This window comes from Myzus persicae, unplaced genomic scaffold (assembly GCF_001856785.1).
Source record: "Myzus persicae strain clone G006 unplaced genomic scaffold, MPER_G0061.0, whole genome shotgun sequence".
Classification (NCBI taxonomy): domain Eukaryota; kingdom Metazoa; phylum Arthropoda; class Insecta; order Hemiptera; family Aphididae; genus Myzus; species Myzus persicae.
This window is the reverse complement of record NW_019104189.1, coordinates 531,503-545,477: the sequence shown is the minus strand read 5'-3', so window position 1 is coordinate 545,477 and position 13,975 is coordinate 531,503. Positions and strand designations below refer to the sequence as shown.

General features: G+C 26.0%; 1 protein-coding gene across 4 annotated transcripts in view; it reads left to right on the top strand.

The window, feature by feature from the left end:
- Nucleotides 1–13,975, top strand: part of LOC111039752 (inverted formin-2-like) — a 55,749-nt gene that overhangs the window by 3,486 nt on the left and 38,288 nt on the right. For 2 of the 4 annotated variants that reach the window (XM_022323363.1, XM_022323360.1), the window contains exon 2: nucleotides 8,777–9,010. In XM_022323363.1, coding sequence (XP_022179055.1) covers nucleotides 8,784–9,010 — 227 coding nt within the window. In that variant the 5' untranslated portion in view covers nucleotides 8,777–8,783. Of the gene's footprint in view, nucleotides 1–7,662; nucleotides 7,954–8,776; nucleotides 9,011–11,776; nucleotides 11,924–13,975 lie in introns of those variants that run through there. The other 2 variants (XM_022323362.1, XM_022323364.1) reach the window with 2 other exon arrangements.

Below are 13,975 nucleotides of genomic sequence, written 5' to 3'. Positions count from 1 at the left end.
TTTAAACTGTTAATACTGTCTCCGTGAGTTCGTTCCTCGCAAAAGCATTTTCATGAACAAATTGCAGGTGATTTGGCATAATGGCGTCCATTTTAAGTCATCTAAAAGTCTACTAATGAATCAAATTATTTACTTACATAATATTAATTAAATTATAATCTACAATTTATCTGCTCCAGCGATATAAGCGATGATTACATATTCCTGTATTATAAATTATAATGGAAAAATTGTTTTATATATACATATATATAATAATAATATACAGTATGACTATGTTTATAAAATATGGAAAGCCTACACATAACATTTGTTGTTGAAGATAAGGATCTTAATATAATATTTAAATAATAATTTATAATACCATACTATGCGAATATGCGATGCAGAGACAAAACTAATAAATTAAATTTAATTAACGATGTTTACAAAAAGGCATGTTATCAGGAATTATATAGTGTTATATTGAATCAGTTTAATCTGGTACTGAATATATATGTATTACATAATAATGTAATCGATCCCCACTTCACATTATGGGCTTTCTGAAAACACTGAATTTAACCTATATAATATTGCTTGATAATAATTACTGTAGTAATCATTCAAAAAAAAATACAGAATAACAATTGTAGATATATCTACAAGTTGATAACGATAAATTATATTATATTAGTCTGCAAATTTTCATAGAAATGTCTTTATTTTATTTCAATACCATTTACTATTTGTACATCATTCATTTTCTATATGATTTAATATTTATATTTTTTCGTGAAGGATATGTAACATTAACATTCAAAATGATACAACGACCAAGTGTTACTTTTTAAAACCATTGAGGCAATTATGACAAGTTATAATTAATTATTTATTAATTCAAACCAGTTTGACATTGAAAAGCTCACGTTTAAGCATTTGACGCATATTATACGATTATTATTCTAATATTTTTTTTCTCAAATGACTTCGGCATTATGTACTTACACCAATTTCACATTTTTTCAAATCACTAATTATCATAAAATAAACTATAAATAACAAATTGTTTAATGAAGAGTTTATACATGCGGTGTGTACCCAAAACAAATTATTTTAATTCCACGTAAAAAGTTTTAAACATTTCTTACAATAATACCACGAGAAGGACAAACGATTATTCATTCAGCTAGCTTGATGCATTTATAAGTAAGCCAATATTTACTTATAATAATAATAATTATTAAGTAATTATGTACAAATAGATTTCTACGTATTACATAGATAGGTATTGAGGTATAGTTAAGACACAATATAACTGAATAATATATTATCTATTACAGTTTTCACAACATCAACTGTCAAATATTTAATAGATATTTTGATATTTAGATCTTAAGAAGATAAAAATGAATGAGTACATTAATTAGAATGTTGAAATTATTTAAGTTGTTTTAGATTCTGAGAGGAACGATGAATGTATTGATTGTACAATGATGTGTGTTTTTTTTATTTTTTATTTTTTTTTTGTGTTTGTCATCACCTTTTAGGACAATAAAACTGCTTCGATTTTCTTCAACAGCAACTTTTCTGATTAGAAAGTGAATCTAGTTGGTACTTTGGGGGGTCAAAAGTAAAAATTTCTTAGTAGTTTTCAAAAGCGACGTGAAAAACAAAAGAAAAATTAAGGAAAAACGGGAATTTTTACGCAAAATCGATTTTTGTCAAAATTGATTTTGGTTTTTGGTGTAACTCTAAAGCAAATGACCATAGATGCATGAAATTTTCACTGGTTGTTTATATTTGCATTTTCTATGCACGGTAAAATTTTGAAAATAATTCGACTCTTTTTGAACTGTTTACGGACATTGTCAGTTTTCAATTTTTTTTTCTATAAATATCAATACAATTTTATTTGTTGGTTAAAAAAACTTGAAAATTTAATACAAGGCCCCTAGTATATTGTTTCAAAGGCATATGAAAAAAATTAAAAATCCTTAGTCACAGTTTTTTTTTATAAACATTTTAAGTTCAAATATTGACAAAATACGCAAAAACGACGAAAATTTGGAAATTATTTTAAGTTAGAAATTCATAAAAAATTTTGTTTTTAAATCTAAGATTTTAAAATTTAGTACAAGATTCCTCATAAGTTTGTCTACCTTTATCAAAAAAATTTTTAGAAGAAAGTCAAATTAAATTTTTATGAGCGTTTGAAATTCATATTTTTACATTTGATATTCACTCGATTTCTCATGTAACGATTTTCTGTTTTTGTTGTAATTAAAAAATTAATGGCTGCAGATACTTGAAAATTTCATTGAATGTTGATATGAGTATTTTCTAAACACGATAAAATTTTGAAAATAATTTGACTCTTTTTGAGATGTTTACGGACATTGTCAATTTTAAATTTTCTTAGTTTTTTTTTCTATAAATACCAATAAAATTTTATTTGTTGGGCGAAAAAGCTTGAAAATTTAATACAAGGCTCCTGATATATTTTTACAATAGCAATTGTAAAATATTTAAAATACATAGGCACAATTTTTTTTTATAAGCATTTAAAATTCGAATTTTGACTGAGATATATTGGTATTAATATGTCTTAAACCAAGACTGACATACCGTCTCCACTCAGAATCGTTTTTCTTATACAATGATATTGTATCATTTAATTCAAATTTAATTCCATCCATTATACAGTGACCCACTTGTAACCTACTGTACAGCAGAGCGACATCCACTTACCCGCTTTTTGTTTTTTCTATTACATTAAGTATATTAGATAAGAAATATAAAATTAAAATTGTATTGAATAATGAAATAGAAATTAATATTGTTATTTATTTGCTACCTATTCTTCTATGACACCCTAAACTGCTAAAGCTTTTTTATTAATTTGCTCTATTATATTCGTAAAAAGATTAATAGGATGCCAGAATTTTATCTGCCGTTAAAGCAAAAACATATCGTGTTCAACTTACTGTTCAAGAGGAATATATATTTTTATTTAGTTTAACTTTCAATAATAGTACTTACGTAACATGTTTATTACATGTATGATGCTGCTTGAGTTGGTGATGGTAGATATTAGTTAAGGCAATTAGGTAAGTTTAGGTACAACAAGATAACTAATTATATACATTTTTAGCTACTTGGGTCGTTTAAATCGTGTGCCTAGCAGATATCATTATGGTTTCAAAAACGGGGTTAGACTAACGGGTGGTTCCATTTTTCTCTAAAAACGAAATACCGTTTTCCTCCACTGTTTATTTAATACAAAAAAAAATTTGGTTTCTATTTTCCTCCACATTATTTTCTACTAAAATTATGTCTATTTTCCTATTTTCCTCCAAAATTTTAGACAATGTATTATTATATTAAAATGTAGCATTATAATCAATTTTTATTTTTGCTATGTTTAAACTTATTATGTTAACTATTTTACTATTGTATTTATTATTTATTAGAGGAAAATGAAAAGTAGAGGAAAATGGTCAAGATTTTTTTTTTAATACTTTGGAGGAAAATTAATGGGCATGGCCCTTTTCCGCCAAAAACGAAAAAGGTATGATTTCCGTTTCCGCTAAAATTAATTTTTGTGAAAATACGTTACAATACGTTACAAAATTTGTTACAAATTCTTATCATTATATATTATATTACAAAAGATAATAATACACTTGTAAATCTAATAACTTGTGTAGTTGATGCTCAACCAATAAATAAAATAATAATAATAATAATTATACATATTAATTAAATGCATATTATAATATATCCATAATATTTAACTAGGTATTTAAAATTATAATACACGTATAGGTTAAATATAGTCTCTATAGAGTTCTGAAAAAACACATATCGTTATTTTTAGATGTTGCTACAATAAATATAAATTATAAAACAAGTATAAAATGTGTATAAATGCTTTTAAAAAATCAGGTCTCAAAAATCACATTTGTAAGTTTAGGTCAAGTTTCAAAAAATTATGCAATTAAATAGAAAATAAGAATTAAACAATTATTATATAATTATTGTGTGCGAATTATAAATAAACTATGATATAGGGTACTATACTTTCTTCTGTTATCGACAATTATAAACAATCACAGAAGATTATCGCTGTACATAATATTGTTATACCTATTTTATACATATGACTAAATAATATATTACTTAAAAATTAAAACCATTGGTTTCCAAACTTTTTTAGGTAAAAATGTCTTTTGGCGAAAAAGGCAATTATACCTTAATATTGTGAAATCTATCAAGAAAAATATTTTAATTAGTTTTGATGTGCCATTGAAATTTAGCCAACTTGCCAATTCTGGCACCCGTGCCATAGGCTCGCCACCCCTGTTATAGACATTTTAAATCTTTTATTTTTTTTTTTACTTATGTTGCTTAAAGAATTGTTTCTTGATCAAACACCTTGGCAATTTAGTACGTGGTTTCTTATAATATTTCCTTACTGCAGTCTTACAATATCAAAAATACATAGTTATAGACACTATTTTTTTTTTTATAAACAACGAATTTATTTTTATCACGTATTTTATATTATTTTCCATACACAATGACATTTTCAAAATATTTGTATTGATTTTCAGTCATTTATACCAGAAAATTATATAAAGGTAGAGACTTATATGTTCGTAACAATAACACATGATAAAATATAATAATAACTCTTATGCGGAATATTAACAAATCATATAATACTTCTTACCAATAGAAATAGGCTTCTTATACACTACTCTCAGCATTGTTTTCCGTATACCTAGGTACAAAGATTTATCACTGAATTCAAATTCAACACATCCATTACAGGTATTACAGCCTACAGAGATTTGGTCCAAAACTCCGACCTACCTCTGCAAGGCTGAACAATTTCAAAAATGATTTCATCATTTTTAATATAACTAATCTATGCTGTTAATATTTTTTTTAAAATCGACTAAATATATTTATATTAGCAATGGTTGTTCGAAAATGACGATGAACATTTTGTATATAATATACACGTAGTAATAATAAGCTGGTAGCCGATGCCCGGTAGATATTGCAGTATTGCACTATTGCGTATCAAATATAGGAAAAATACTTGATTTATGTTAGATTATATTACCAGTGACTCATGATTTATTCGTGTAGGTATATAGTATTTACTCAATGTAGTTGCATGTATAGTAGTAGGTACTGCATATAAACTATTTAGGTATGGTGTATATAATATATATTCAGATTCAGTTTAATTATTTTTTCGTTATTTCTATTTGATTGTAAAAAATAAGAACAATACGTCCCGTTATATGACCTTTTTTTATTAAGTAAGTAAAAGTTGGTTTTAATCAATGTAAATATTTGTGGGACATTTAATATTGCTCGCACACTCACACACACACGCACACACATATATTATATATATTATATTTACGAGACCCAACGCTTCAGGAATTCATAGTTTGTATTCATTATAAAGTGTATAATACGAATGTTATATATGTATTATATATTATGTTATAAAAGGCGTATCACATAGTAGGTATGGGCAATTAACGGAGACAGTATTGTTTAAGAATGAGAATCAATTCGTATTATTATTAGTACTATCCTACTATACCTATTAAATATTAGTATAATAGAGTTAAAATTATATAGGTACTTGTAGGTATTGGATTTAAAACAATTGAATATCACACTACCTATACTAAATTTTAAATAATTAAAGACGTTTCACTTTGATGTTATAGGTATCTCTGAATTTGTTTTTTTCTATTTTTTTACAGTTGTACTATATCTAGTAAATAGTGATTATTTTATTACAATCGATAAAATTGTGAAATCAATTATATTACCTATTCGTATATCGTATACCATAAAAACGTTAAAACGTATTGCACTGTTTTTGTGAACAATATGTAAGAATAAAATCTTCATAAATCAAAATATAATATTTTTTAGACAATACGACCTCTTGTATTAAGTAAAACATAAATACGAACCGACTTTCAGATAAGCAGTTTAATATTATTCTTTTAGATTTTATCATTCATAGCTGATTTTTTAAAATGTTTGCCTCAATACGTGGAACAATAACATATAAATGATGAAGAAATAAACAAAATAATATTAAATTGAGTATTGACTGGTAACTATATCTGTGCAATACCTACAACCATATCTCTACTGAGTAAATATTCTAGACAAATTACTTTTAATTGAATAAATCACTGTTTTCAATGATTCATCGGATAATCAAAAAAACACTACTAGAAAAACAACATATTTTAGTATATATTTTTCATACAAAAACCATAAGTAACCATTTTAAGCATACAGTCAATAACAAGTATCAAACTCTAAAACTGTCTTCTGAACAATTTGTATATTTTAAGTTAATGTACGATGTTATGTATTATGTTCATCATATCTATGGTATCCACATAAAAGTATAAAATCGTATGGTAAATAATAAATATTATGTTTTAATTATTATAATTTGTCAATTTAATGTGTAACTGATACAAATCGTCGAATCCGGTATGTCATCAAAAACACAAATAGAGACGAACGCGCGATTAAGCCTGCAGTTGACTTCATAGCAACCAGTACCTGAAATACAATATACTTTTACTAATACAAATTTCACCTTAAATTATAATACAATGGCGATATATTATGTACAATTTGTGCAAAATGTGTAAGGTCTGGTGTTCAATATAACTATTAATTTTAGTAAAATTACAAGTGCTTTAATTGTGCCAGAAACTTTTGAGAAGAGAAGACCGATTACGTGCAAATTACATGATGATAATATATATGACATCGGTTATTGTTGTTTTCATTTTAGTACCTACACTTCGCATAACTCTGAAATGTATATACTGTGATGGAATCTATAATATATCTATCATTGTGCTCCATATAATATAGTCTATTGTATTTAACTAGTCTGCCTCGACGAAGGTTAATTATAACGTATGTATATAATATGATGGGTATTGGTTAAGCAATATAATAATTACTGTGTTGTCGTGTAGAATATTACATGAACGATTGAAAGAAACTGACTTCACGTGGGGTTTTATAACACGATTGTCGTTCGGCCTCCAATTCGAGGAGAAAAAAATTTAACCGACAATTAGGACGACAGCTTTACTGCCACTCGATGTAATACCATGATAAGCGCCGTGCGTATTGTCGTCGAAGTCTCTTTGTACGCCAGTCAATAATTGTGACCATAAACGCGAAAATAATTTTATATCGTTGACTGCAGATTGAAACGTTATTTTTTCCTCTAAATTGCTTTTTATTTCATATACATACCCATTACCCACACACTTATCAACAGCCACTTGTTATTACGTCATCGTCGCCACTACATGCGTATATTTTATGCGCTCGTTATATTTTTTACAGATCGCATTCAATTTAATTTTTTTTAACGCAACGATATGACGTATAAAGGTACAGACGGTGTTTGATGTTCGAGTGGACATGTGCACAATACTGCGCAGAATAGTTTTGTATTTTTAAGATTTTATTAATATATACTATATGTATAAATGTAAATTCGTTCCATTAATTATAATTGTATTATATTATATATAAAATATATATAAAAAAACCAACTTTTGATCTTTTAATTTTTACCACCATAATAGAAATTTCTTTTTACCGCTATTTATGATATATGATTTCCATTTTCCCCGTTCATATTCATGTATTAACATCTGTATTAAAGGTATTATGTCGTATATGAATGGAAAAACCATAGTTATTTTTATTTCATATAGTAATAATTCAAATCTGCTGAAAATGAAATGTGTTGGTATAAAAAAAAGTAATTAAAATGTACATCGTACATCTTGGTGGATGAACTGTCAGATGGCGGTAAACAGTGAGGTCAATTCTAGCTGTAAACAGTTATTTTCTCAGTTTTAGAGAAGAGCATCTTTCATCGCGGTGAGTCAGTAAAACAAACAACATTCTTATGACGTTTAGGTATTATAATTATAGCCTATAAATATTATTTATGTATATATATAGGGTGAATGCTGATTATTTAAGCAGTTAGCACACATTTTCTTGAAAAGTATCAAATGTCTCAAAATATATTTTTTAGATAATTTAAAATTATTAGGAAACAACTTTATTGAAAAAAAAATATTTAAAAAAAATTACTATTTGTATATACCTATTATTTTTAATATTTTTGCTTTTTAAAATATCAAGGTTCATTTCTTATTTCTTCATATTCTGCTTTGGAAAAAAGAAATAAAAAATGTATTTACTTATCGTGAATATTGCACCTGTTGCCGCTCTCTCCTTATAGTTATACGGTATAACTTATACCACAAATGTTTAGCATAGATTCAAATGCATAAAATTCATCATTTATACGACATATCATAATATATACAATATATATTCATATCGATCGTAAATATTTAACAGTTCCTTAAGCATTAAATAGTGTCTGTATTTGCAGTTATTGGTTCATTGTATATTATATTTTTAATGAGCAGTTAAATTTGTAAATTTTTTCGGTTTTGCAACCAGGCGTTGATTTTTTATTATTAGATGTGTATATGATAAAATTAATTTCACAGTCATGTAATTTATTTTGAAATAACGAAAATATTTAAAAATGACAATGTGTCACCTATATTTAACTAAGTTTAAAAACAATAGTTCTGAAAACGATGAAATAACAATTTATCATAAAAAAATTAACATAATATATAAGTATATTAATAATTAAATGTTTACAATAATTATGTTTAAGATAAAATATGACTACTCAAAACCACTGGATGAGATTAGCGAATCTTGTGAAGACTAACAATAGTGCAACAATCAACAATGAGAAAAATAGGCTCAGTGGGTCAAAGCTATTGGCTGACATGAGAAATGGTGGAAATCTTTCAAAATGGGAACCAGAACTCTGTATAAAAATGCTACAGTTACCAGGCGTTGACAATTATTTGGCGATCAAAAAACTAATAAAAAGAGCTGACAAGTAAGTAATTACTTTTACTCTCTCAATATTATGCGTACCTACTTCTATTGTGTTGAGTATTAATCGGATAGTTTTTTTGATTTGTAAGGCCTAAAATCTATTTTATTTTATATTTTATTTATACCCAATTAAACGGAACTTAAGTTAATTGCGAATGTGAAGTGATCAAAATATTTCAATAATATTATTAGATTACACCCTATTTGTCATCGGTATTTACATTATTATCATATACATTTTATATTTATAGAACAGGGCTTTCAGTTCATACAATAAACCGGTCACACCTATAGTAGCGTCCTCAGAACTTAAGTTCGGCTTAGGTTTTTACCTAAGATTACAGAGTACAGACCCGGTGCTTTAACAACATTTTTATTTATCTAAAAAGTTGTTTTATGTAAATGGTTAAAACAAATTAAAGTCAAGTACTCAAGTGCCAATTTAAGCATAAGTTTTGAGTATTAAAAATAGTTATCTATTAATCTCCTTCAGACCGTTATAAACGATTATGGCAGACGTTTATCAATGTTCTTATATCAGACAAAAATACTAGAACTATACCTACGATTCATGATTTTATTAGTTTTAAAACTGATTTCATATCTATTAAAAATGACCAACAATTAAGCTACTCTTTGTTTGGATTATGATGATAAATAAGATTTTATTTTGTACAATGAAAATATTTTAGGGGGGATTAGAACCCTTGAACTATTAGACCTACTCCTGCGTACTCCACTGCACACCTACATAGTGTTAGAGCTCTAAAAATGCAATTCATTTCAATATTATTGTGTCTTGTCAGGTTACCATTCATAAATATAAAGTATTGACCAAGATAATAATAGATATTTTATAACACTTACAATATCGATCATGCATTAAAATATGTACCTTTAGATACCATGATTCACAAATAACCATAAATATATATATATATATATTGAAGTCCACAATGATGTATAAAATATAAAACATTATGTTCAAATGAGTTAGAATTACTTTTTAGTTTATTTTTTCTACCTATACATAATAATATAATGAAATATAGTATGAAAACTACATATTATTGCATTATAGTTTATTAGACGAGTGCGATTTTACGTTCTAAAAAAATAGTTTAAACGGATAAACTGTTTAAGACATAATGAAAATTTGATTTTACATTTATTACTTTTTTGTTTGTATAGTTTTTATAACTTTTTTTTATAACGTTAGATATATTTAACGGGGAACCAACCGCATAAGACTTGTTAGTGGGTGTTTGATTATGAAATATATTTTTTTCGATCTTCAATGCAAGGATATAATCGTTAACAGTCAAAAAATAGATTAAATACATCGAACGAGGACACGTTAGTAAATAATATAACATCATACATTTTTTTTATGATATTCAATCTCAATAAAGTCATTACTCATTAATACTATTATATTAGAAAGTACTTCCTACTCAGAATTCCCACTTTTAATTCTATGCTTTTTAAAGCAATACACTTATCTCATTAATATTTTAATTAAGATTAAATTAGACCTTCGTATTGTCTCGGTTTTTAAACCATTACTTTTTCAAACCAGCAAAATAGTGTTGTAACGAAAGCATACAAACATCTATACAAATCGACAAATCATGTTGCATATACAAAACCTTTTAAGGCAACTCCAATTCGTTATTGTCCTGGTAGATTGTAAAGAACCATTATATTTTGTATATAATTGCGTGTCTAAAAAGTCTAACCTAACAAATCAATAATCGCTCGAAGATTTTCAATTTTCAAGTACTGAAATATAAACGGTGTTTACATCATTATCAAAGTTTTAGAATATTGAATATATAAAATACAAATATACAATCATAATATTACTGTAATAAATAATTTAAATAATTTACACTTACTATTTTTTTTTAAACGTATATTTTATTAATAATAAATAACTACTTCTTACTTCATGTGTACTAATGCTAAAACATTCAACTGTGAAAATATTACCATTGTTAAGATTCTCAGAGAAATGAAAAGATATAAGTAGGTACTTGCTCAATTTTCATACATTTGTACATACCTATTTTTATTTATTTGATGTATCAAAAATACTGGTCGATTGAAAAATTACCAAATCAGTATCCAAAAAAAAAATTATCAATCTGTGATTTATGTTTGACTTTTGAATAATAAGGGTGGTGCGAGTTGCGAAGTGTAATTTGTATCAAAAGAAATACCAAAAATCGTAATGACAAAACGTTTAAAGTATCGAAATACTGGTACACCGATTGAAACCGGTATCAAACCTTAGAACTGAAATAAATAAACATAAAATTTAATTTAAAAAAAATATATATACTAAACAGTTATATATCTATATGTCAATGTGAGATGAAGTTACTTTCTGCAATTACATGGGTGCGAACATTTCCATAAGCAAAATCATTTATTTTTGAAATATTATTCTTTATGTTTTCAAATATTAAAACAGTTCAGAAAAGTAAAACTCTTTGTTACGATTATTATGACCAATATTATGCGTTAAATTGGACATTTCGGAAAGATAGCAACTGCCATATGATTACGTGATCGTATTTGCTGTTATGTACATTATTGTTATTTGTTGTGTAGGTATACCTACTTAATTTTAGAATAAAATTCTTATCAAGAAAATAGACTATTAAAATAAAATTATATTTGATACACTAGGTAGTGGTACCTTCTTAATTTATGGCTAAATAGTTCTACGAGTTGGACTTTCGATATCGTAACGTACCCACGACCAACGCGTTTTATTTAATTTGCTGTATTTGTTCATTACATTAGTAAAAGTAGTATATTGAAATTTATGAGTATGTCTAGTTATGCTTGCGGAGTTTAGAGGATGTGAGAACAAACGAATTGGTTCTAAGGATAAATACTTACAATGGTAAGTTTAATTATTTATTTATAACATTTATCATGGCTTGTCCCTACATATTCGCTTTAAGTTAAATCACAATTAAATTGTAAATCAAAATCATATTTTATTTTTAATAGATAAGTTTTGAACCGATAATACATCATTTTTCAAGCAAACAGTAGTTATCGGAATTAAATAATATAGTACCATGGTGTAATGCCTTCAAAGTGTAGAGGAAACTCAAAACACACTACAAAATTACACTTTTTGACCCTAAATGAAAACATATGTAGAGAATGTTATAATGTTTATAATTAATACATTTTAATATTGGCCAAAATTACATAACCTTATCAATTTATTCATTGACTTAAATAAGTAAATAATTGAAATGTATGTCTTCGAATAATGCTTTATAGTTTTTGTTGGTGTGATAATGTCAATATTGTGACACACACAATTTTGGAAAAATAGTAGTGGGTATTTACTGCGTTTAATTTTTTTTCTAAATTCCGTAGTAAAATTAAATTATTTTAATAATTTATCAAATTTGAATAATAAAATGGAAAACTTTAAAATCGATACTCATTGTATTGTTAAGTCATCAGAGACTTAAAGTTAGACCACTCTTTATTATTTGTCTATAGGTGTAGTATGTAAAATATAAATATTATAAAGCATTTATGATTGATTTGTGATTATAAATTTCTATAATAGTATTTAATTTCCATCAAAGCATGGCAAACATTGTGATTTTTGTTTGTATTATATTTTCACAAGTTAATTTCTAATTCTATTTCCATAAATTATACTTTATTATTGTAAGATTCGCTCAATTTCATATCAAGCAAATGTAAATATTAAGTACCTTGAAAATGGTGTATGATTTCCACTTAACGTTTAGGTACTTAACTATAATGTTATCATCAAGGCTCGGTTGTTCAAAAACAAACATTTTTAGTGCTTTTTTTCTCGTATTTCAAGGTTATTTGTTGTTATTTTGCTAAACTGGAAAATTTCCATTGATACCACCGTTGTTTTATGATCACTCCTCAAAAATTTGGTATTTGACTGTTGTTCGGCCACCTTTTCGTTGTAATAAATGTACCTACAAATGCCGCTGAATTATTTCTGTCTATTTTTATGTGATTTCCGTCATACAAAATTATATTTTTATTTTTTGATAATACCAAAATAGTCTGATCATGTGTTACTTTTTTTTTAAATGATGCGCTGTCTTACGCATGGTGAAATCGGTTACTGCACTTAATACATGCAAATGATCTATGTATATGTTTGTCACATAATAGTCTTCATGACAAGGTGTATGTTAGATTGCAATATAAATCCATCAATAAAGTTAAATCTAGTGTAGAAAAACCTTTTAAAAAAGCTTTTTTTTGTAATAAATTGAACATTTAAATTATTTGATTTTACATATTTTAATGTTAGGAATTATTTCAATAATAAACAATAATAAAATTAAGTATATACATTTATCGCTTATTGAATTTATTCATTATTCTTTTATAAGTTTTAACGACGAAAGTTAATTGAAACAACTTACCTTTTTATAAACATTTTAATTTTAGTATTACTTATTATAAACTTTAGAACATTTTCATTTTACATTATCTTATACAGAAATCATCCATAGTTGAAAAATTATGACATCAGACATGTTTTAGTTTATAATATTTAAAATTTAGCTTGATATCAAACATAGGCAAACATAATATTATAATGATTTTACATAATTTTTATTTCTTTTTTATTTCTTAAATTTGTATTCATGTACCTACTTATAATAGTAATTGGATATATTACATATGGTGATTGATTGGCTTAAATTTTGTAAAAGTCTTGTCAGAATTATGAGTAATATTGTATGGTCTATACACAGTTTACTGTTTAGGGCGATGAGTCATTAAAATGACTTAATCCTAATCTTAAATCTGTAAACATGACGATGGTCCTAGTGGTAAGAGCAGAATATTACTGCAACATCGTCGTGAAAATACTCGTATTCGTTCATCAGAATAAATATTTATTGCGGATGGATGTTTTTTGTTTAAAAAT